The following is a 25,109-nucleotide window of genomic DNA, read 5'->3' as shown; positions in this document are numbered from 1 at the left end:
ACCGTTCTGCTATCAACTCTACCCGGGCTGCACAGAATGGATCGATGGAAATTTACAGCAGTTCGAAGTGCAGGTAAAGTTGTGTGTCAGCCTCAGGAAAACTTTACAAGACAGCGGCACAGAGAAAAATAGCAGCGATGACACCAAATGACCCCCAAAAGGCGTTGTGTAATGACACCAAATGACACACGTCTCAAGACGTGTCATGACCAACACAACGCCTTTTGGGGGTCAAAGCCCTCTTAATAACATTAGCTTTTAGAAATTGTTAAAATGAACATATTTTTGTCATAGGACATTTAAATAAAACCAATTAAAAAAGATAGTTTGATGCAATAGTTAGATAGATATAGGACTTTTAGTTTAAATCTAATACAAGGCTGGAAAAGAAACCGACATTATGTAAAGTTCCAATAGAAATATATTTATTTTTGATCAGCCTTGTTTTTTGTTTTGTTTTATTTAAACCTTTATTTAACTAGGTTCTTAACTGACTTGCCAACTCTTATTTACAATGACGGCCTACACCGACCAAACCCGGACGACGCTGGGCCAATTGTGCGCCGCCGTATGGGACTCCCAATCACTGCCGGTTGTGATACAGCCTTGTGGATGACATATAGGCCTACAATCATTTATTTGCCTGGATTAATGCATATTTATAAAGAAAACGTCTATACAATTAGGAATTGTCTAAGTAATTCAATGTATTCCTAGTTTAGAAGCATTATCCTACTGACACGACGTGGGGCATAACATAGGCATAATGTAAACATTATTTGCAGACCAATTATAGTAGGTTTGCTCTGTCCTCTGGTCATATAATGATCAACCACGAGTATTGATACTACACTGACAGTAAGGGCGGTATAATTATTGGCAGGCAATACCACTGTATCAGATATGATATAATCAACATCTTGTTAACCAATATGCTAAGCAGTATTAATACATTTTCATATGAATAAAAAATTATTACAATTCCAGGCCACATTTTGCTCTTATGACTATACCAACCAACTCTTCCATATTAGCCTACTTCATTTGTTTAGTTCTCCCCGTTCTACAGGTCACCGAACCTGCCCGATTGTGTAGGCTTACTGTGATGTGTAGGCCTTCATTGTAAATAAGAATTTGTTCTTAACTGACTTGACTAGTTAAATAGAAGTTAAATAAAATAAATAAATAAATAAAAATGATATTAATCGGCACCTGCTTGTTGGCCTGGTCAATCTGGTACGTCCTCAGCGCGCCATTCTGCGACTAGAGCGTTTGAACTTTGGCCACGATTCCAGCGCTGATCTGTTCATGGATTCCTCTCCTCCTCTTCTAATGTCTATTCTGATATATATAAAAAATAACTCACTGGAACAGCGGTTTAAATGGTCAGACATTCCTATAGACTATAAATCTTATGAGAAAGATATAGAAAAACTAAAATACAAGCCCAAGACTGGCAGACCTGTTATGCATAGGCCAAGACGTTTCAGATATATTTATAGTCCTATGTAAAAAAAACAATAAAAAAAAAAACAATATCACAATCAGATTCTTTTTTATAATGAAATAATCGAGCTTGTGTAAATACTTTGTTATGACAGTAGGTGAATAATTAAGAATGTGTCACGTTGTGTAGCATACATGTTATGTAGCTTGCATGTTTTTCTGTTTAATTTAATGACAACCACAAAAATAAACACAGTTGATACGATAAATGCTATAATGAATAATATATGATATTGTCTATACAATATTATTATAATTACAATGTGTTATTATTATTATCATTATTAGTAGTAGTCGTCGTAGTAGAGTAATTATTATCACAAGTATACCATCCCTCCTCTTTCACCAAAGTCTTTATACAACAGAGTCCAAAGTTCATGAAAGTTTTGTTGCTGATAAGCAGAGCCAATAAAAAGCAACAGCGCTCCAGTGTAAACACTGTCAGGTCTACCTGCTTCAGTTAGTCAGTGCAGCCCTCTTCTGACGATTTGCATAAAGACCCCATCAGCCAGCCCACTAATTACCATGTTTTATATTCCCTGCCCTCTGAAAGCATCATGGCAAATGATATCACTCTCCTCAACTGGGAAGTGAACCAGCTTCTCTGAGCAGGTGTCAGGAGTAGGGAATTCACATAAACACTGGAGCACGAGAGGAAGAAAGAACGAACTTTATTTTTGTATTTTCTAGTTCTTTATTCTCCTCAGCCTCCCTTTTAGTTCAGAATTTAACTTTTTTTTTAATGTTCTCGAAAATGGTGTCCAAGTTGACATCTCTCCAACAGGAGCTCTTGAGCGCCTTGTTAGATTCCGGAGTTACCAAAGATGTTCTGATCCAAGCGTTGGACGATATGGATCCTAGCCCGAATGGCTTTGGAGTTAAGTTGGAGAATCTACACATGTCTCCGCCAAGTTCTAAAATCAACGGAAATGATTCGGATTCGAAGCCGGTATTTCTTACGTTGAGCAACGGGCACGGTAAGGGCAAACTGTCGGGAGACGAGGGGTCCGAGGACGGAGATGATTTCGATACCCCACCGATACTAAAAGAACTCCAGTCGCTTAACACGGAGGAAGCAGCGGAGCAGAGGGCAGAAGTTGACCGAATATTAGCGTAAGTGGATACAACTTTAAATGTTTAATTGCATACATTTAGGACTGTTCATTACCGAATGAATGTGTAGGGAAAGGCTCACAAAAAAGATATGTTATTATGGATATGCCTACTTGTTTTAGATTTTGTTGTAATTTCAGTGCATTTAAAACGTTTTATAGTTAACATATATTTACAATGACTGCGTGCCTTGTCCAGGGGAAGAACGACAGATTTTTACCTTGTCAGATACTGGCCCAACGCTCTAACCACTAGGCTACCTTCCGCCCCAAGAAGTGTATCTGCATCGTGTCTGTATTTTAGAATGCTGACAAAACTCCTGTAAAAACACATTTTAATTTAAATGTAAAGCGCAAGGGAATATGTTCCCTGTGTTTACAAGTTTAAAATAATGCGCAAGTAGTACTTTCGCGTTGTAGTTACTAATTATCCACACGGGTTCTTATTTATTTACCTTAGCAAAATATCAACGAGATCTATTATTATTAACTTACTCGATCTCTCTCACTTAGATTATATATGGCAGTGCAAGAAGAGAAAGTGAATTCACACCCACGCATTTGTTTATGTTGCACTAGATACAGGCTCTAATAGTAAGAATAAGAATAACGTTCTGGTGAAATATTGCAACACTTCTTGAAGCAAATATTATTTTGTTTGATGAATGTAGTCTATAAAGGCCTTAATCTTTATATATGTTGTTATTGTCTTAATTTATCTTCTAAAATACATTTATAAATGTTCATTCATTACGCTAGTAACATGATCAAGTGGCCGGCAGAAAATCAAAACTAACCCACGTGTAGTTAAGTTATTATTAATTGTATTCTATAAATCATCAACTGAAAGATACACAGTGTTGTATGATTAGAGTGAATGGAGATCTGGTTATTCATTGTCGAATGTTATAAACCAACATCTAAACCAACACATAAACCCGCAGACTTAATTCTCCAAAACAAACAGTTGTGTGTAGATTTGCAAAAATGACCCATGTGAAGTCAATACTTAATCTGAGATGACTGTGACGGTAGGATAAATCTAAGTGTTATTTTACTGTAATATTTTACAGCAAGCTGCGCATATATTCTAGGCCTTTTAAGTTGTTTTGATATATAGATTTTTTTTTATCGCCATAAACCTCCTATTGAGCTGTCATCCTTGGGTGCAATTGTGCAATTGTTTATAGTTGATATAATTGAAGCATTGGAATAATTCAGAGGATTTTAGACCATGGGCAAGTGTATTCTTCGATAATTGAATGCAATTTTGGATGGAAGCCTTGAATTGATACATTTCTTCAATTTATTATCAATGTATTATCAATTTCCTATGTTTAAGCAAACAACATGATCTTATTCAACCAAATCACCTATTTATTTATTTGATTCATACTCGATTCTGGGATTATTTAGTCTGAATTTGATTAGGCCTATAGGCCTATTGTCCAAATGGGAAAATGTAGACTAGAACGTCAGTGTGTGTCAGACTCAGATGACATAAAATACTGTGCTTCTAAACCAATGTACACTAGGCCTATCCTATTGGTGCTTAGTTTAGATTATTTGATAGCCTAATTTAGTAGCATTTGTAATATATTTCTGTATCCTATATCCTTAGTATCTCACATCCGCTATGAAATATTGACTTTTCAAAAACAGTGGAAAAGGTATAAACCAAGGTCTAGGATTTAGATGTTCAAATTCACCAGGGTTGCCTCTTAGCTACAGTCATAACACTGAATTGAAAATAGGCCTGATTCGGAGTGTTTTCAGATTTCTGAACGTATTATGAGATCACCAGTGGTGGAAACAGTACCCAATTGTCCTACTTGAGTAAAAGTAAAGATACCTTAATAGAAAATGACTAAAGTACACTCCAACACTCAGACATAATTTACACACAAGCATGTGTGTTTAGTGAGTCCGCCAGATCAAAGGCAAGTATAGGGATGACCAGGGATGTTCTCTTGATAAGATCGTGAATTGGACCATTTTTCTGCCCTGCTAAGCATTTAAAATGTAACGAGTACTTTTAGTTGTCAGGGAAAATGTATGGAGTAAAAAGTACATTATTTTCTTTTGGAATGTAGTGAAGTAAAACTAAAAGTTGTCAAAAATATAAATAGTAAAGTACAGATACCCCAAAAAACTACTAAAGTAGTACTTTAACGTATTTTTACTTAAGTAATACACCACTTGAAGTCATCCAGGCGATTTACACTATCTCAGTAAAATCAGTAACCTTTGAAAATATTTACATCCTATTGAATACAATGAGTAATGGTCGTTTATTAGGGTACTTAACAATTGTCCCAACCCCCCAAAAATACTTAAACTTGGGGCCTTGCAAAACAGGGATAACGTCAGGCGAAGAAGTCCGAGAGAAAAACGAATAGAATAAACCAAGGGAAATACATGTTCGTGCTGTATCTTGATGCTGAAGCTAGGTTAGGAATGTATTTGGCCAATGAATAATACATTAGATTAGCAGTGGTATTAGTATGAGTGTTATGGTGTATAATGGTCTATAGCCTAGGAGTTGGTGCTAATTTAGCACCAACACCTATAGGCCATTATACACATAACACTATTAGGCTACTAATAGAACGAATAACATGTATTTAGCAAGGTGATTCGAATATTGTTTTATGTGTGTTTTATTTAACCGCAGTGAGGACCCGTGGCGTGCCGCCCGCATTATCAAAGGCTACATGCAACAGCACAACATACCACAGCGCGAGGTGGTGGACGTAACCGGGCTAAATCAGTCTCACCTCTCACAGCACCTCAACAAAGGCACGCCCATGAAAACCCAGAAGCGAGCGGCGCTCTACACCTGGTATGTCAGGAAACAGCGGGAAGTTCTCAGACGTAAGTTAATATTTGAGTTTCTCACACAGCCTTTGATACAGTTAGAGTCACAGAGGTGTGTTGGCCTGGGCGTCATAATGCTAATGGCCATCCACAACACAATTTGCATGAAAATAAATGTCATATCTCGGCTCTACATATGGTCAGCATCATATTCCAGTAAGCCTATGCCTCAAATGTGTCTGATTTATCATTAGGGTATAGGCTACATATTGTGAAATTGTCCCTCATTAAATTATGCCTTATTTCTTCTTATTGTCTTATTGATTTGTCTCCATTCCACCCAATACAATGTTTTTATGTGACATGAGATGCATTGAATGTACCTTGTTCTTATTTTCCAGAATTCAACCAGGCAGTTCAAGGTTCTGTCAGCAATATGACCGACAAAGGCAGTCAGGATCAGGTGCTGTTTTTCTTCCCAGAGTTCAACCCTCCTGGTCAGGGCATGGGGCAGCAAGGGGAGGAGGTGGGCTCTGAACCCTCCTGCAAGAAAATGAGACGGAACCGTTTTAAATGGGGGCCTGCATCCCAACAGATCCTCTACCAGGCCTATGAAAGACAGAAGAACCCCAGCAAAGAGGAGCGGGAGGCGCTGGTGGAGGAGTGCAACAGGTGAGCGGAGGACGTGTTGGAGAATGAGAAAGTTACGCCTTTTGGGCTGCGTCCCAAATGTCACCCTATTTCCTATTTAGTCCACTGGTGCCAATATGGCTCTGGTCAAAAGTAATACACTATATAGGGAATAGGGTGCCATTTGGGAAAAAGGGACACAACTTTGTTCTTCCATTCAATAATTGAATGTTTGGCACATCTTATTTGATACTAACTCCATTATTACAGCAGCATATGGCCCTAGCTTAGAATGATTTTGACAGGGTTGAATGTCTCTCTTTGTTTACTGTATCCAACTATCATTCCAATGCAACTACCATTATACTTCCCCTTTGTTCTTTTCCATTTTATTCCATTGATACTATTTAAATCTCTCCTCCTATAGGGCTGAGTGTCTCCAGAGAGGGGTGTCTCCATCTAAAGCTCATGGGCTGGGCTCTAACCTGGTCACTGAGGTACGGGTCTATAACTGGTTTGCCAACCGGCGTAAGGAAGAGGCCTTCCGTCAGAAGCTGGCGATGGACGCCTACCCCATTCCCATCCACAGCATGAACCCTCTCCTGTCTCACAGCCACAGCTCCCCACACCCCCACAGCTCCCAGACCAGCGCATCCCCCCCTAGTAAGATGCAAGGTAGCGTCTCCACATCACATGCATACCACAGTACATTACTCTGCTATTATATCTAATATAATACTACACACAATCATGGAATGATAAAACATGTGGGCTTTCCTACTGCTGGACCTGTCCCAGCCATGATCTGAGTGCATTTAATCACTATGGTATCCTGATCAGGGACATGTCTTTGACAATTAGAAGAACAATGGTTGGCAAAATAATTGGATGATTTTATTTTCATCCCCAAGCAAGAGTGAATGGAGGGAGAGAAAAATGGTTGATGAGATCAGGGAGAGAGAAGAGAGAGGGCAAGTGATCAATAAGAGTCTCTGAGGGAGCTGAGCAAATGTCATTGTTATTCTGATATTTGACAACACACCGAGAACAATCCACATTGTACCTGCAATCTCCACTCCAAAGTCAGCAGGCAGGCAGGCAGGAGCAGGAGAGTGGCACAAAGAGCAGCAGTCCTGTGACAGGCCAGGGTCAGGGCAGGGTCACGGAAGGATTCAGCGCTAGTTCAACCTATAACCACTACTTCCACATTCACTCTATAAGCATAAGGTCGGTCGGTCAATGGTGACTTTTTGGGGAATCAACAAAGTTCCTGAAGTTGTAAAGAGGAAATCCAACAAACTGACCGTTAAACATCATAATGCTGTTTGCACTCAGTGCAATTTAGCCATCTACCGGTGTCTATAAGAGATAAAATGGAGCTGATATCTTGGCACAGCATTATCCTCAGTGCCATCGCTCACCTCCATAAAAGCAATGATTGGAGGAACTCAATCAAAGCCCCTTGTCGTTCTTTCAAGTTAGAACACGAGGTCAACTCTCTAGAAAAACAAGCCGTTTGCCTCGGGTTGCTCTTTTACCTTTGGTTATACTGGGCCCATTAGCCCATGCTCTGTTTGCTTGTGGTTTTTCCCAGCACACCTGACCAAGCATTGACCTCAGGTTGCAAATTGAGGAGCTAGGTTCAATGATAGGCTTGTGTGGAGGGGAGAGAGAAGGGGCTGGTTGTAGAGGGATAGGGTAAGGGTCAGAAGAGGAAGGTACTTTGCTCACCCTAGCCCTCGGTTGCCTGCTTACAAGGTGTCCTGCCGGTGTGCTGCCAACAGCATCAGCTGTTTTTCAGTGTCAGCCCCTGGCCTGACAATAGCACCCCAGCAGGTTGCCTCATCGCGTTGCTAGGCCACGGCCTGTGTTATGCATGCTTAATGGACAGTTAAAATCCTTGGCTACTACATCTCCCAGTCCTTTGATAAGTGGCTCCCCTGACTTCTCTTCTCTATACCCCAGCCTGGCAGGGGTCCCTATTGTCTGTGGCGTATTGGAAGACTGCAGTGACTGTAACCTAGGTTCATTTATCACTGCTGGGCCTTGGGGAGGGCCTATTTTAAAGCCTCCCCCCTCACCTTTATGGGGCGTCAGTATAGTGGCCGAGGGAGGCTGGGGCTGGGCGCTCTGCAGACCAGAGCAGCAGGAGCTGTCCTCTGGGGTATTGGCTCTTTTCTGGCCAGACAGGACTGATGACCCCTTGTGCTCCAGCCTATAGTGAGGTGTGGGTAACCCCCTCCTTCAGAGCCACTACAACAGTTATGTGAGGGAGGTCACTATCAGGTCACATCAAGGAAAACGTCTTACTCCTGGAGTTTTCATTGATTCTCTTACTTCTATTGATAAGGGTGAGTTAACTTGATTGGTCACAATGGGAGAAACAGTCAAATAGTATTTTGGGGGGACAGATGAGGTTATTCTACCGTCAGTGTTTGGTAAAAGACCAAAACAAAACAAATGTATAGATATCTTCTGTTACTAGTCACGTGTAAATACATACATGTAATAGGTGATTCACACACACTGTTGGTCTAATCAAACTGTTTCATCAGCTGAATGATCCATGTGTCTGAGGCCATAACACTTTTAGGGCCATAGTTTCCCCTTGGATCATTCATTTAACCATACAACCTACGTTTTTATTGAGAATAGGCAATTGGAATTGAACCCTTTTCTAAACGAAACAGATGCCAATACGTGTGTGTTTGTGTGTGTGTTTCACCATACTTTATGGGAAAGGATGTCATGACCATACTGTTGTGTTGTGTATAGTTGTCATGTTTCTTTCTTTGAGAGTGAATCTGGAAAGAAGTAGAGGACGCTCAACCAATGTGAGTCGAGGTGCAACCCAAAAATGTGATAATCATTGAAAAGGAAAAGGCGCAACGCTCGCTCACCATTAAAAAAGTATTGTTTTGTTCTTTGGGGGTGAATCTGAAAGCTAAGCACAGGGAGCAGTTTCATACATCTCTCAGCAAAGTATAGAGGTGGGCGGCTTTTCTTTTTTGTTGCTACTTCTGTGTCAATAATATTGAATGTAAGTGCTGTCTAGAGTTCTAAATAGGCCCTCCCTTTATGTTGACCTGCATCAAAGCTGAGATAAAAACGCTGACGTGCCAATCAACCCAGATAATTCAGCAACAGTAGCATCTTTTTCACCAGAATGTGCTAAGAGATTGAATTGAATGCCTGATAACCTGCTGATATTTCATTTTTTTGGGATATTCCCTCGTCTCACACGGCAAAGCCTGCTGATTCAGGAATCTCCCCCCTAATCTGACACATTGGAAAGTTTTAAGCTGTAAAATTAAGACTGCAGTGAGGGGAGTGTGGTTCAATACCTGGTAGACTGGTGTAATGGGCACGTTCTATTCATTTGGTAATCCTCTGAAAACAGTGTTTTTTAATTTAATAACAGTGAGAGTAAAACCTCATATTATAGGAGGGAAAAATAGTGAGAAGGTTGTGTTGCCTCAATGCCTTGTGTCACCCAAGGCTATGTGGGAGTTTGCCTGGCCGCGGGATAGAGAGGCAAGGCCTGCCCTATGCCTGGCCCTGCTCTGTCCACTGGGAGCCCCAGCCTGGTCAGAGAGGTACCAAGGCCTGCTACGTCCTGCAGAGACCCGTTAGGTCTCTCATATGCAGCGAAGCTTCAATGACCAGTGCCTGGGGATGGGAAGAGGGGCTTTGATATTACATGGGTCACACAGAGCACTGAAGCCTTTTAAACATGCTGCAACTCCCTGCTGCCTACGCTATCACTCCCCTTCACAGGGTTCTCACCCTCCCCCTGGTCTACTTCTAGTCTCCCCTGGTCCAGTGCTCAGGGTGCTTGGTATTGTGGTTGATTTAGCTCAAACCATATTTCAGCTGAGAATTTAGTGATAGAGAGGAGCTAGCTACCTTTTGTTAGGATGTAAATAAGAGCGGATGTAGGACACAGTCTGAAACTGGTCAAATGTCATGCAGCCAGAAAGTACAGTAGTTGTTTACATTTTGGGTTGTTTTTTTCTCTAATATAACGTTATCTTGAGGAAGAAAGATTTCTTAATCTCAAGCTATATTGACAGCATCTTTATAATAACCCAATAACAAACTGGGGGTGAATAGGTTGGTATGTGGACACCGCTGGCCGCCCCACTGGTGTCCCAGGAATGGAGCCCTCCTCCTCCTTCCAAATGACCAATTGCCTCAGACAGACTAGACGACGGAAGCTTTCCTGGGATTGGGGTTCCCTGCAGCCAGAATTACTGCCTGACACAGGAAAACAAAGCTGGCCTGAATAGCACCTCTCTCCCCTTGACACTTTACAGGATGTCCAGCTTGGAGATAAATGCCTGTTTATGAGTCCTCTGCCATTGTGAGGGTATGGGGGTCATGGGCCTGATGGAGTGCGGTATTGTTCTGTAGCGGTGTTAACAAGTGCTGTGGGGTTGCTAGTGTGATGTTCAAGACAATATGAGGTCTGTCTGTGGTTCTCTTGTGGTCTGCCTGGACAGACTGGACAACATGTTTGTTGTTAGTGAATGAAATACAGTCAAGATGAAAATGGTAAATTCTTTGGTCTGATTTAGTTGTATTTCCCAGGCGGTAAAGCATGTTTTTACTAAGGTAAACTTTATTTTGAGTGAGATACGGTCTCCCATTATTTTATGGCAGATATATGATGCTTGGTGTCTCCTGTCTATGACTGTCTGTGACTGTTTGGGACTGTCTGTGGCTGTCTGTGGCTGTCTGTGACTGTCTGTGGCTGTTTGGGACTGTCTGTGGCTGTCTGTGACCGTCTGTGACTGTATGTGGCTGTTTGGGACTGTCTGTGGCTGTTTGGGACTGTCTGTGGCTGTTTGGGACTGTCTGTGGCTGTCTGGGACTGTCTGTGACTGTCTGTGACTATCTGTGACTGTGACAGACAGGGCACTCAGTGTGACATGCGTGGGTCAGGGACAGAGGGCCCAGGGAAGATGTGGGATCTGAGAGTAAACACTGTCACAGTGGTTTTGTCCCAAATAGCACCCTATTCCCTACATAGTGCACTACTATAGGCCCTGGTCTAAATTAGGGCACTATATAGGGAATAGGGTGCCATTTGGTACTGGCCCAGTGTCACAGCCCACTGCTCTGCTCTCCAGGGGGGAGGGAGGGAGACTCTGTGTGAGACTGAGACTACAGGATAAGAATGTGTTTGACATTGGTTGTAAATGTGTAATGTTTGCTCTGTTGGTATCAAAGGGGGCCAGGATTGGCAAACATCTATTTGATAGGAGGAGAGCAGCATTCCTTTGGCCCCGGTGGCCAATGGAGGTGGGAGACAACAATGGATCTAGACACGGGATTAAGAGATGGGTCATTCAGTGATGTCACAGAATTCAGTGACTAAGTGTTTGGACAGTGGAAGGATAGGTGAGAACATAGCAGGGTTCCCTATTGATGACATACTGTACATAGAAGGCATTTCTTCACTTTCATAGGTGTACCTGGGCACAGAGGGATCCTTTCCATGCTGGGTAGGAATCACTGTGCTGCCATATTTATAGACCTATCCAAGGCCTTTGATACTGTCGACCCTCCCCTACTCATTCAAAGGTTGTCTAAAATGGGCCTCAACCAGGCGTATTACAAGTGGTTTGGGAACTATCTGTCAGACAAGACACAATGTGTGCTTTCTGATGGTGTCAAGTTTCCTCAATATTACTAAAGGTGTCCGGCAGGGGTCTATTGTTTGACCTGTCCTCTTTTCTATTTGTATAAATAATATTGGTCTAGCTGAAAAAACCTGTACCATCAATCTGTATGCAGGTGACACTGTTATGTACACTATTGCCCCTACGGCTGACCAGGCTATGTTGGAGCTGCAATGTGATTTTGTTGCTTTGATTTAAGATTGGTACGTAAGGCGGGAAAAACTAAGTGTTTGCTGCTTTATAATTCTCATATAAATATTTCAGATGCTTACACATTTATGCAATGGATGGTTCTTTCATCGAGCTGATTCCCACCTAGAAATATATGGCCTTTTGGATTGACAATCATTTTACATTACTACATGATGAGCTAGTTATAAAGTTGAGATTTAAAGTAGGCTTATTTTATAGAAATAGATCATGCCTCTCCCTAAACAGCAGGAAGCAGATTGTACAGTCAACTTTACATGCCAGTCCTTGACTATGGTGACACCATTTACCAGAATGCAGCAGCCACTACTCTTAAACCTTTGGATGCCGTCTATCATAGCGCCCTTCGCTTTATCACAGGTGACTGTTTTAATACACATCACTGCATCCTGTATCAAAAGGTTGGCTGGTCCTCATTAAAGTCCCGTAGATCACTTCATTACTCCCTTTTTGTTTACAAAGCTCGACTACACAAGCTTCCGACCTACCTCACTTCACTGTTAAAATGACAAAATATGAGACACCAAACCCGTTCATGGGGATGGTTATGTACCGATCTAGGTAAATCTGCCTTCCGTTTTAGTGCCCCCCATTGTTGGAATAACCTACAGAACTCCCTGCATGTTGACTCTCTGGTGCCTCTATGGCAGTTTAGGACTTTAATGTTGAATGAATTTAATGAGAATTGCAACTGTTTGGATTGAATGTAAATAATTGTATTTGTGGTGTTTGAAGCTGTAGTGTTGATTTTCTAAAAAACAATGGTGCTTGAGTTCATAAAGTCTAGGACTGGGATTGTGGGGGGCTGGTGTACGGTGTATTGTACTCACTAAATGGCCTTGGCTGAGCTGGGCTGATAGCACCAGTGGAGGGGTCAGTGTGTTTGTTTGCTCTGCTCTCCCTGTTTGAGTCAAAGAGCAGGTGAGTCTGATGGGTTGGAGCACCTGCTGACATAGCACACTTAGTCATACTGAGAGGCCTGCTACCATATCTCTCTACCCTATATACTGTTATCCTGTGTAACACAGATGTTGTTAGGTCAAGAAATAAACTCTCAATCTAACAATCTGTCAATTTCCCTCCCTCCCTCCCTCCCTCCCTCCCTCCCTCCCTCCCTCCCTCCCTCCCTCCCTCCCTCCCTCCCTCCCTCCCTCCCTCCCTCCCTCCCTCCCTCCCTCCCTCCCTCCAGTGCGGTACAGCCAACAGGGACCCAGTGAGGTCAGCTCCTCGACGACCATCAGTCACCACGGCAGCATGTCGACCAGCCAGTCGGTGTTACAGCAGGTGTCTCCGGGCAGCTTGGACCCCAGCCACAGTCTGCTGTCACCTGATGCCAAGATGGTGAGTAACACACCTGGGCCCTCCTGGCCTCTGATTAGATAAGGACCAGGGCTGCGTTTAACATGAGGTACGTTCCAAATGGCACCCTATTCCCTCTATACTGCATTACTTATGCCCTATATAGTGCACCATAGTGCTCTGGGCAAAGGTAGTGCACTATATAAGGCAATAGGGTATAATTTGGTACGCAACCGTAGACATATAAAGTAGGTCCCGGAGCCAGACTCCCATGGAACAGTCTGTAGGGAACAACAGTTACAGCATTGTGCTTCTCTCTGTGGAACGTGCAGATAGGCAGGCAGGCAGGCGGCAGGCCTTGGCTCAGGCCATACAGTACGCCTTCACCACCAAAGTGAACCGGGTAGGTCCAGAGCTGAGCCGATAAACCTGACAAAGAAACATTCTGCATTATGCGCTTATTGATTAAATGCCCTGTAAAAAGAAGCGGAGATTGGAGCGCTCAGCACTGCTTGCTCTGCCAGGGAAATGACGACAGCGCTTGATTATGTTGAATGTTTTTTCTACCTTCAGAAAAGGGAGCGCGAGGGGAGAAACTCAGCCCTCTGCCCTAGTCCAATATTTGATTGGTGAAAGTGAAACTTGACAGTACAGTACATGCAGAGACTAACTCTTGAACGCTGGTGCCAAAAAACTATTATATTGTATTCTTAGTATCAGAATAATAACGAGTTTATGACACTAACCAGATTTGCCATGTTTAAATCTAACCAAGTTGAAAATAAACCATTTTATTTAGTGAGAAGATCCCTGATGATTCATAATACATTTGTCATCCTCTCCTGTCAGTAGGAAGTTAGATGTTCGTAGGGAGGGCAGGTCAGTATAGTGTGGAACAGGTCAGAGCAGACAGGTTGTTATCTATGGGTACCGTACAGATGACTGTCTGAGTCCCAAATGGAACCCTATTCCTTATATAGTGCACTACTTTTGACCAGGGCCCATAGTGCACTATATAGGGAACAGAGTGCGATTTCAGATACATCCCCTGTCTGATCATCCCCTCCTCTCAGAGCAGCTGGCAGGAAATATGAACACACACACACCCACGTGCACACACATGCATACACACTACTACATTCAGTCTGTGCTTTTATGCTTTATCATCAGATTTTTCAATTTTTATTGTCTTCCTTCTCAGGATTTGCTCGGTGTAGATGACTGGACTTACACAGACTGGAGTTACACTGTGTTTGTGTAACTCCAGTCATCTACACCGAGCAAAACCTGAGAAGGAAGACAATAAAAACGCAGCAGAACTAACTCAACATTTATCTGTGTGAGCTGCATTGCTGAGAACATCTGATTTCACTTCTAAAGTGATTTACTTTACTCTATACCCTGATTTAACCATCCTTATATCCAGTTAGCATGTTAGATTTAGGATATTGTCAGTACATGACTTCATTTTTGGTCCAGAATGGTATCACTAAGTTTCTTAGTGTGTCTCTCTCTCTAGATGTCTGCGTCAGGTGGAGGCTTGCCACCTGTGAGCACGCTGACCAACATCCACAGCTCCCACCACACACACCAGCAGACACAGAACCTCATCATGCCTCTCTCTGGAGTCATGACCATCGCACAGAGTGAGTCAACCAACCAATCAACCAACCAGCCAGCGCTTTGCATTTCCCATGTCTCCACAAGTGACTTTCTTACTGTAATAACTGCCCATTTATTCTCCTCTGTTTATGCACACATTCTTGTATTATTTTCTTGTGCGTTCGTATGAACACAATGGTTGAGCTCCAATTGGCAATAATGCACTATATAGGGAATATAGCCATGCTTTTATTGTCATGCTTTTGACATGAGCCAAATCACTGAGGTTCTATTTGGTTGTAGGTCTGAACACGTCGCAGTCTCAGTCGGTGCCAGTGATCAACAGCGTGGCGGGGAGCCTTGCAGCGCTGCAGCCGGTGCAGTTCTCCCAGCAGCTCCACAGTCCCCACCAGCATGGCCTGATGCAGCAGTCCCCCAGCCAGCAGCCCTTCATGGCCACCGTGACTCACTCACACAGTCAGTACCTGCCTCTTAGTAAGCACTAAACGAATGCTAATGCCATGTCATAGATGGGATATAATGGCGATTTAGCCTGGTCCCAGATACTTTTTCTCTCATTGACACGCTCTGTTTAGCGTGACAATTCCATAAGGAGTTGACAAGAGAGCAGAAACAGACTGCCATCCAGGCTACTGCTAATATGCAATTTGCTTGAAACTCAATTTCAGTATGTACAGATGTAGCCTAATCCTAACCCCAATCCTAACCCTAATGCTAACCAATTAATAAAGGTGAATCTATTGGGTTAAAATTAACAATGAGATGTTCTCTCTATGTCTTTGTCTATGGCAGTGTATCCTCACAAGCAGGAGCCCATGCAGTATTCCCACCAGTCACGGTTTCCCTCAGCCATGGTGGTGACAGACACCAACAGCCTCAGTACTCTCAGTTCCATGTCATCCAGCAAACAAGTCAGTCACTAACCTGCTTCAGTCTCATCTAACACAGGCCACAATCAGGCCCCTCTCCCTCTACCCTGGCCCTGACTCTGTCAATACAGTCTCCTCTCTCTGTCTGTCCTCAGTGTCTGTCCTCAGTGTCTGTCCTCAGTGTCTGTCCTCAGTGTCTGTCCTCAGTCTCTGATATTTGACCTCTCTGTGTATTAGAGCATGTACATATATAATGTGAGGAATAATCCCTTTTGCTGCTCTCTGAGATATGTTTGCACAAGTTACACTGTATAAGCTGTATTTAAACTAAAATGTTTGTGAAATATAGGTGGTTGTAAATGTAAGTTGTAAAGCTTGAAAATCAATTCCGAGCTTGCAGAGTTTAGGCGCTGTACTATTTCTTGTGCAAACCTCCCATTAGAGATCGGCTTGATTCATTTCTTTATCTACTAACACACCAAATCTTCCTCACAGCCGACACGCAACCCCCTCCCCGAACTGAGCACTCACTAACAGTAGGCTGATAGACTAGGATAGATACAGTAGACTGATAGACTAGGATAGATACAGTAGACTGATAGACTAGGATAGATACAGTAGGCTGATAGACTAGGATAGATACAGTAGACTGATAGACTAGGATAGATACAGTAGGCTGATAGACTAGGATAGATACAGTAGGCTGATAGACTAGGATAGATACAGTAGGGCTGTGTCTCATATGGCACCTTATTCCCTATATAATGCACCATAGGGCTCTGGATAAAAGTAGTGCACTATGTCGGGAATAGGGTGCCCTTTGGATTGCACACTAGGTCTGTGTGTTGTGATTGTGTGTTGACTTGTTTAATCCCTGTTACATTAGGATTCTACCGTAAACAAGATGGTGCAACTGGGGGGTCTCTCCTGGGTAAATACTATTTTCTTAATTCAGTCACTTAATAAAGTCCCTTAGTTTTAGCCCGAGTGCCAGTCTGTTTGTGCCATCATGCCAACTCTATTGGTCTTGAAAATGACAGCAATGGAGTTGGCAAGAGCACAAACCGATCTGATACCAGGCAAACTTAGTTTAACTGCTCTGGCTCAGTGAATTCACCCCAATGTGATGTGTTGTTGTCCCAAAGCCAAGGTCATTCAACTGAATATTTGTGTGCAATATACCATATTTTGCGTAGTAAATGTCTGTGCTTTAGATTACTATATAGGCATAAATTAATGTTAATACAGACTGATACAGGAACCTTAATTCGTGTAATCAACATACACTACCCTTCTTATGCATCTAAAGTCAATGAATGGCAATATGAGATCAGACTAATGAGATATTGAATAATGCAATCGTTATTTATTCACATAATGGTTTCACAGCTAATGTTTTTGTGAGGCTCTGGCTTTGATGCTGGGTTTGACCCTAGTACTCAGTTCACTCTGCTTTTGTCTGAGCATGTGGACCACAAATCTCAATCATTGGCCCAAGGAGTCGGGTGTATGGATACTCCTCAGAATTCCTATTTCCTTTGAAAGGCCGGACCAATCAATCACCCGTGCCCTCATCCTGAACGGCATTTGATTAATGATGCCTCCTTTCGCTTTCCTCTCCATTGGGGAGAAAGAGGGCTGGTCGCTCCCTGGCCTGGCAAGACCTAGTCCCCTGATCAGGAAATGAACCCCACTGTTAATCAAAGTTCAGGAGGCTTGTGTCCTGCTACTTACTTCCCTGTTATGGGGGTTGATAGTGGGGGAGTATAGGGTGAGGGTGGGGGTGTTTTTTGTTGTAATTACAGCTCTTCCCCTTTCCTACATCTCCCTGGTCCCAGTGATCGCTCTAGCCTGAAATGCCTTCCTCTGTGCTTTGCTTTCACACGCTCAATTTCCCACGCTGCCTGAGACAGAGCACTCTATGCTGCCCGGCCGCAGCACTGTCACTGCTCATTGGGTGGCAGGCTGAAGTGCTGAGATGTCTCGCTCAGAGCAACATTCTGGCAGATGCTCCGATTGGCTTGAAAGCAAACTGTCCCCTTGTTAGAGTGGTTTTGGAAAGATACTGACCGGGGGCTTTTGGTTTGATATGTATGTAGAACCCATCGCTCTACAGTGTTGAGTAACGAAACCTAAGACGGTCATCAGTAATGTTTTTTCTGAGCATTGCAAATAAACCTAAACATATTGGTGTCTAGTTTTGAGCTATGCTCTGATGATATCATGGTATATTTGTAGCTTTATAGGTGGAGCAGCATTTAAACGAGCCAGCGTTTGGACAGCAGGCTCCTCCAGGCTGCCTCTCAGGTCTTTATTTGGACTGGGTGGTGCAGAGAGGCCAGTGGGCTCTTCTCATGACATGACCAACATGCTCAGACTTTATAACTCTTGTTTGCTGAGGACACCCCTCCCACCCCATGTTAAACTCACCTCCACTTAGGGTTAGACTGTGGTCTGAGCAGCTGGCCTCCACCTTTATCAGGTAGGGCTGTTTGCTGGCCAGAGGGTCACACCAGGGTCAACTGCCTCCACCCCTTGAGCGAAAGGAAAACATGAATTCCACAAACAATCTCCAAAAGGCCATTTGAATGGAAGCAAGGCTTTTCAGTGAAGTGGAAGAAGGATGTGGAATGTATTTGGTCAGGTGTGGCGTAGGTAGGCAGTAGGCCACAGGGCTGATAAATCTGCTGTAGCCGTTTACATCCAATCTGAATCTGACACCATGGGGACTTTAGAAATGGGACCTATTATCATGACAATACATATTAAATACATCCTCACCAGAAACTGTTTCTTGTGTTATTGAATAGGTTTTGTTTGTGTGATGTACTCACTCTGACGTTTTTTTCCCTCTCTCTTGGTCTCTCTTTTTGCAGTGTCCTCTTCAAGCCTGGTGAGAGTACACACCTGACTTCCTTGGTGCCTAGCAACAGGAGCACATTTTTCCACCCACTCACTGTGGTAACCATGACAACTCCTAATAACTGGCAACAGCGCACTGGACGATGAGTCAGTCAATAAATCCACAGTGGCAGTGGTGGAGGTTGAGAGGAGAGGAGGAGTGAGAGAAGGGGAGAGAAATTAACATTTTGCATTAATGGACACCTAAATGAAGGGAGGAGAACTGGATTTCCCCTGACATACAGAAGATCAACAACAAGGATGTATGATTTTTCACTACAAACACAATCTTGTGAAAAAAGTATTCATTTCTCTATCTTTTCATTGAAAATGTGTGCAAATGACAAGTCATCGCTTCTATGTGGCCAGTCATTTGTGACATTATCAAGGAACAAAACAAATGGATCTTCACATTATGCCTTACATGCTGTGGTATGTAAGAATAGGACTGGTGGAGTGGATGTCCATGAAGAACTAACATGTTACTATGATCTGATGTGGAAAGATGAAGGCGTACGGAGGCTGGGGTGAGAGGACACGATCTGCCTCAGTCGGCCCAGCTACGTTGGGCTGTGGTGGGGATGGACTGTATGGGGGACTGGGTGATTCCCTCTGGCACAGGGCCCGGATTCATGATGGGCAGATCTGAATAATCTGATCCCCACTATACTGTATATTATCAACGGCAATGCACAACTATCAGAACTACTGGATGACAATCATATTAACTTTGTCCTGAGCAACTGTATAGGTTTTTGTAGATAGATATTTCATATACATACGTACCTGTTCTGTTTGAAGGAGTCTTCCATGTTTGTTTTTCATAATGTGATTTTCTGTACTGAACAGTCAATAGTGCAGATAATTATAACTTTGTTCATGTGTCTAAAGGATTTCAACATTTGTAATTCCCAAACACGGGGGAAATATAATAGACAATATATTTGTATTTTTTATTTGGTTCCAATTGTAAACTGTGATTGAAAGATATGACAATCTTTAGAACTAAAGGACTATGCAATGTGCATAGAAGTGCATATGAAGTGCATATGAAGCCTCAGAAGACTGAAACGTGTACAGTACTCTACAAACAGAAGACAGAGGACTTTCTGAGACGCACCATTACTCTATGAACTTAATGACCCTCATGTTGTTTCTGTTGTCAGAGCTGCGCACAACATGACACAAAACATTAAACCAAAGTTTTTTTTTTTTTTTTTTTTATATACGTGTACAGTAGATACTGTATATAAAGTAGTCAGAAATTCAGTTGGACACTTTGGGTGTTTTTCTTTCACCCATTTCCCATGTTTCGTTCTGAAGAGAGAGTCAGCGTGCTATGATATCATAAACAAAGTCTGCCCTGTGGGAGTGTTGACTCACATATTCACTGTATGCCTTCAAACCCATTTCTAGCTTTTGTCCCAAATGGCACCAAATTCCCTATATAAGACACTACCCTTGGTTAAAACGAGTAGTCCACTACATAGGGAATAGGGTGCCATTTAGGATGCACACATTGTCCCAATCCTAGGGTGGCTAATGCCTGCCTGCCTGCCTGCCTGGGAGACCTCTCTCTGACTGATGTTTGCTCATACCGTTCAGGTGAATTTCAGGAATGGGACTTTAGCCCTCCCAGGCTCCCTCCCCTCTCCTCCCACTTCCTCATTCCCAACGTTTCCTCATTTAAAGACACATATGGAATTGGACCCTTTTTTATTTTTCTCCTTTATAAATCATAACAGCCTCCCCCCGTGACAATGACAATATTTACAGGTATTTGCAAGCAAAACAGTGATATGAGTCTTGTAACTTGTGAATGGGTGGAAGATGAAAGCATCTCTTGTTGTGACAGCAGCCAATGTAATCAGGCTGGATTCCACAGAGGTTGAGAAATGTTATGGAGAGTTGGATAACCAGCCGCACTTAGTTACTTATGAAATCCCAATCCACCAGAGGGGTCCAGAAAAACAAGCACAGGATACAAACAATCAGGTTTTTATAATGAACATTTGTATAGACTGTCTGCGTGTTTTCTGAATAATTATTTTACTTCATATTTTCTAAATTGAAGTCATACCCTCTCCACCTCCATATTTTGGTTGGCACATACTGTACAGACTCCCTTTCAATAGGTCACTATCTTGTTATTATTTGTACTACCTTGTTTCAATCTGTTGTAAACATACCCACTGCCATCTAATCAGAGGGCATGCAGGTCCACTTTCAACTGTAGATGACAGACGAAGACAAGTTATTGTCTCTTTGATGTATTTTTGTATAAAATGGAAATCAATCCTTTAAAATCATTATTTATACTTTCTGAGAAAATGTTGATATTCAAGTAAAGCTTTTTTTTCAAAATGAATGAATTAGTGTTGGTCAGTGTTTTCTGTTTTGGTGTGTTTTAACAGAAAGGTTATACACATGATGCTTCAACATCTAGTTTTGATTTACATTTGGTTGAGTTGTCAACTAACCTCAATTCAACGTGAAATCCCCAAACAATTTCACCGATGTCATTGGATTTAGCATAAAAGTTGGGTGAAAAAATACTAAATTCCCTTAAGTTAATGACTTTTCTCGAATCCAATCAGTTTTCCACATTGATTCAATGTCATTGAATTTTCTTGTTCAAATGACGTGGAAACAATGTTGATTCAACCAGTTTTTGCCCAGTGGGAAGAGTGGTTGACAGATTTTGCAATAGATTGATTCTTCCTCCCTTGCAACATGTATACTTAATCATGACTCAGAGGGACCTTGAGGTAAATGGTTATCACCCTAACCTAAGCACAAAATTACCTGGCATTTTACAACATTAACGTCCCGAGTGTTACCTTTTCACCTGACCGTTTCCTTATGAGAAGTGTGAAAGGAATGTATTCCTATCGACCAGATGACCCCACACCCCTCATGCCTTTGCAAATCATGTTTATTCAAGCTATCTGATTGACACACTGAATTCCCAGGTGTACACATTGTCACATTGTCCCTGTGTGTGTGTGTGTGTGTGTGTGTGTGTGTGTTCCTTGTCAGTAGGAGCAATGTGTAACACAATGCACATAACCCTTGAAGCAATGAGCCCTGTTGGTCAATTTCTGTGTTTATTGGCCCTCTACAAAGATCTGTTGTATTTCTATGTGATAAGACGACAGCGCCCTCTACAAAGATCTGTTGTATTTCTATGTGATAAGACGACAGCGCCCTCTACAAAGATCTGTTGTATTTCTATGTGATAAGACGACAGCGCCCTCTACAAAGATCTGTTGTATTTCTATGTGATAAGACGACAGCGCCCTCTACAAAGATCTGTTGTATTTCTATGAGATAAGACAACGGCGTCTTTGAAGTTTGTAAATCTAAAGTGTGTGTTCAATTTCCAACAGGAAGGCACCTTCACCAAGCAATCTAGCAAGTTGATTTCAACTACCCTGGTGTGTTCTAAACTTTAGTGTGTATAAGCATCATCAGTATGTTTCTTATGATCTGAGCAAACCAATGAACACGTCCCCATATTAAATCATAATATTTTCAACGCAGAGGATTATTTTCCTTCCTTTCCAGTGCGACAGACAGACCAATAGTACAGGGAGTCAGTGGAAGACCTTTCCCACTTGTCTGGAACAACAACCGAAATATCCCCAAGGAAGAACAACTTGAAAGGGCCAATCTGGTGTCTCGGTAAGCACAGTATTGGGAGTCTCACATTGTTATTATGGGTGGGCTAGGTCTTTAGAGGGCACACAGAGGGGAGGCTACTGCTAACAACATGTATGACATGTAATTCATACATGGACCCTGGCCACCGTCTCTCACATTGCTCAGCTGAGGTTAAGCATGATTGTGTTGCTATGTGAGAGGGTATGTGAGAGGCTATGTGAGAGGGTATGTGAGAGGGTATGTGAGAGGCTATGTGAGAGGCTATGTGAGAGGCTATGTGAGAGGGTATGTGAGAGGCTATGTGAGAGGCTATGTGAGAGGGTATGTTAGAGGCTATGTGAGAGGGTATGTGAGAGGGTATGTGAGAGGGTATGTGAGAGGGGGGGGCTATGTGAGAGGCTATGTGAGAGGCTTGGAGGGTGTGAGAGGGTATGTGAGAGGCTATGTGAGAGGGTATGTGAGAGGCTATGTGAGAGGCTATGTGAGAAGCTTCCACAAGCTTCCCACAATAAGTTGGGTGAATTTTGGCTCATTCCTCCTGACAGAGCTGGTGTAACTGAGTCAGGTTTGTAGGTCTCCTTGCTCGCACACGCTTTTTCAGTTCTGCCCACAAATGTTCTATTGGATTGAGGTCAGGGCTTTGTGATGGCCACTCCAAATACCTTGACTATGTTGTCCTTAAGCCATTTTGTCACAACTTTGGAAGTGTGCTTGCGGATCATTGTCCATTTGGAAGACCCATTTGTAACCAAGCTTTAACTTCCTGACTGATGTCTTGAGATGTTGCTTCAATATATCCACATCATTTTCCTGCCTCAAGATGCCATCTATTTTGTGAAGTGCACCAGTCCCTCCTGCAGCAAAGCACCCCCACAACATGATGCTGCCACCCCTGTGCTTCAAGATTGGGATGGTGTTTTTCGGCTTGCAAGCCTCCCCCTTTTTCCTCCAAACATAACAATGGTCATTATGGCCAAACAGTTCTATTTTTGTTTCATAAGACCTGAGGACATTTCTCCAAAAAGTACAATCTTTGTCCCCATGTGCAGTTGCAAACCATAGTCTGGCTTTTTTATGGCTGTTTTGGAGCAGTGGCTTCTTCCTCGCTGAGTGGCCTTTCAGGTTATGTTGATATAGGACTTGTTTAACTGTGGATATAGATACTTTTGTACCTGTTTCCTCCAGCATCTTCACAAGGTCCTTTGCTGTTGATTTGCACTTTTCGCACCAAAGTACGTTCATCTCTAGGAGACAGAATGCGTCTCCTTCCTGAGCGGTATGACGGCTGCGTGGTCCCATGGTGTTTATACTTGCGTGCTATTGTTTGAACAAATGAACGTGGTACCTTCAGGTGTTTGGAAATTGCTCCCAAGGATGAACCAGACTTGTGGAGGTCTACAATTTTTTTCTGATGCCTTGGCTGATTTCTTTTAATTTTCCCACGATTTCAAGCAAAGAGGCAATGAGTATGAAGGTAGGCCTTGAAATACATCCACAGGTACACCTCCAATTGACTCAAATGATGTCAATTAGCCTATCAGAAGCATCAAAAGCCATGACATAATTTTCTGGAATTTTCCAAGCTGTTTAAAGGCACAGTCAATTTAGTGTATGTAAAGTTCTGACCCACTGGAATTGTGATACAGTGAATTATGAGTGAAATAATCTGTCTGTAAACAATTGTTGGAAAAATTACTTGCGCCATCCACAAAGTAGATGTCCTAACCGACTTGCCAAAACTATAGTTTGTTAACAAGAAATTTGTGGAGTGGTTGAAAAATTTGTTTTATTGACTCCAACATAAGTGTATGTAAACTTCCGACTTCAACTGTACTTACAAATATAAAACCAATTGGTATACACTATTTCATTATCAAAGTAATAATACATTTTACTCGCTATGGTTGAGAAAGAAGTGATTGAGAAATGTATTGCACTTCAAATGAATGAATCATTCACAAGTTAGCTTACCGTTTCTTTGCTTGAATACTCAAGGGTCTTTCCTTCATGCAAACTTTACTACAAAAGTTGAACAATGGGAGGATGACACATGGAAATGTAAATATTCACATGTAGAAACTGTTTCGAATGCACAGTTATAGCGGGAGTCAGTTTGGCAAAACTAATTCAGCTGTACAACACTACAACATTCTCTCAAAACTACAACAAACATACAGTGTCTCAAATCTGAACTTAAACTGCATCCTATGTGGAGTAATATGATATGATTTTAGTCCAGCATTCATCCAGTTTATAGTGTCCAACTCTTAAGGTCAGCTCTCCCCCACTGACACAAGTGAGTGTTTTGCATATCATTTGTTTATGACAGGATCTCAGCCATACAACGTTCAAGATTAGCCCCTGGGTTTTTTTCTCTCTGGAAGGGGACAACTTTGATAAATTCATCTGTGAGTCAGTGAGCACGTTATCTTACAAAGTGTTAGAATGCACTTTATTGTGTGTTGTCCAAGAAAACCTGAATACACAATGAGAGACCGCAATATACAGGAGGGTGAATGGATATTTATTGTAAGAGTTAATGTAATGTGATGGCAAATTACTGTAGTAATACTCTGGCTGAGCTATTCTATCCTGAGTTTAAAGAGAACTGAAAGACCCTGAAAGAGACTGTCCTCCATAGTTCTAAGAGGAGGAGTCATGCTGGGGAAACCCTTGTAATCCAATGATGTTGCTCTGTTTGGTTATCAATGAGCCCTTTGATTTTAGTCCCAGGGAGCCACTGAAGATCTGACTACTACTCTTTAACTACTTTTCACTGAAAGAAACACAGGTTA

At 42.3% G+C, this 25,109-nt stretch overlaps 1 protein-coding gene across 3 annotated transcripts; it reads left to right on the top strand.

Annotated features, from left to right (window-relative positions):
* The first annotated feature begins 2,055 nt into the window (after positions 1-2,055).
* On the top strand, positions 2,056-21,019 carry LOC106612790 (hepatocyte nuclear factor 1-beta-A). 3 transcript variants are annotated; one of them, XM_014214283.3, is made up of 10 exons: positions 2,056-2,619; positions 5,293-5,492; positions 5,837-6,107; positions 6,493-6,728; positions 13,149-13,300; positions 14,778-14,904; positions 15,164-15,355; positions 15,674-15,792; positions 16,637-16,681; positions 18,627-21,019. In XM_014214283.3, the coding sequence occupies exons 1-10, from the start codon at positions 2,249-2,251 to the stop codon at positions 18,645-18,647; spliced, it is 1,734 nt and encodes a 577-aa protein (XP_014069758.1). In that variant the 5' UTR covers positions 2,056-2,248; the 3' UTR covers positions 18,648-21,019. The 3 variants fall into 3 exon arrangements, with proteins under 3 accessions (XP_014069758.1, XP_014069760.1, XP_014069757.1); XM_014214285.3 differs by having other exon boundaries at positions 6,493-6,740; positions 15,164-15,337; XM_014214282.3 differs by having other exon boundaries at positions 6,493-6,740.
* Positions 21,020-25,109: the final 4,090 nt, after the last annotated feature.

Source organism: Salmo salar, chromosome 09, assembly GCF_965601325.2.
Source record: "Salmo salar chromosome 09, fSalSal1, whole genome shotgun sequence".
Classification (NCBI taxonomy): domain Eukaryota; kingdom Metazoa; phylum Chordata; class Actinopteri; order Salmoniformes; family Salmonidae; genus Salmo; species Salmo salar.
The sequence above is the reverse complement of the archived record's forward strand: the minus strand, read 5'-3'. Positions and strand labels throughout refer to the sequence as shown.

Bases quoted from the DNA above. Each gene is read 5' to 3' on its own strand.
- LOC106612790 (XM_014214282.3), top strand. From the start codon at position 2,249: ATGTTCTCGAAAATGGTGTCCAAGTTGACATCTCTCCAACAGGAGCTC. The intron at 2,620-5,292 runs GTAAGTGGATAC...ATTTAACCGCAG, and splicing joins GAAGTTGACCGAATATTAGC to TGAGGACCCGTGGCGTGCCG. The intron at 6,108-6,492 runs GTGAGCGGAGGA...CTCCTCCTATAG, and splicing joins CTGGTGGAGGAGTGCAACAG to GGCTGAGTGTCTCCAGAGAG.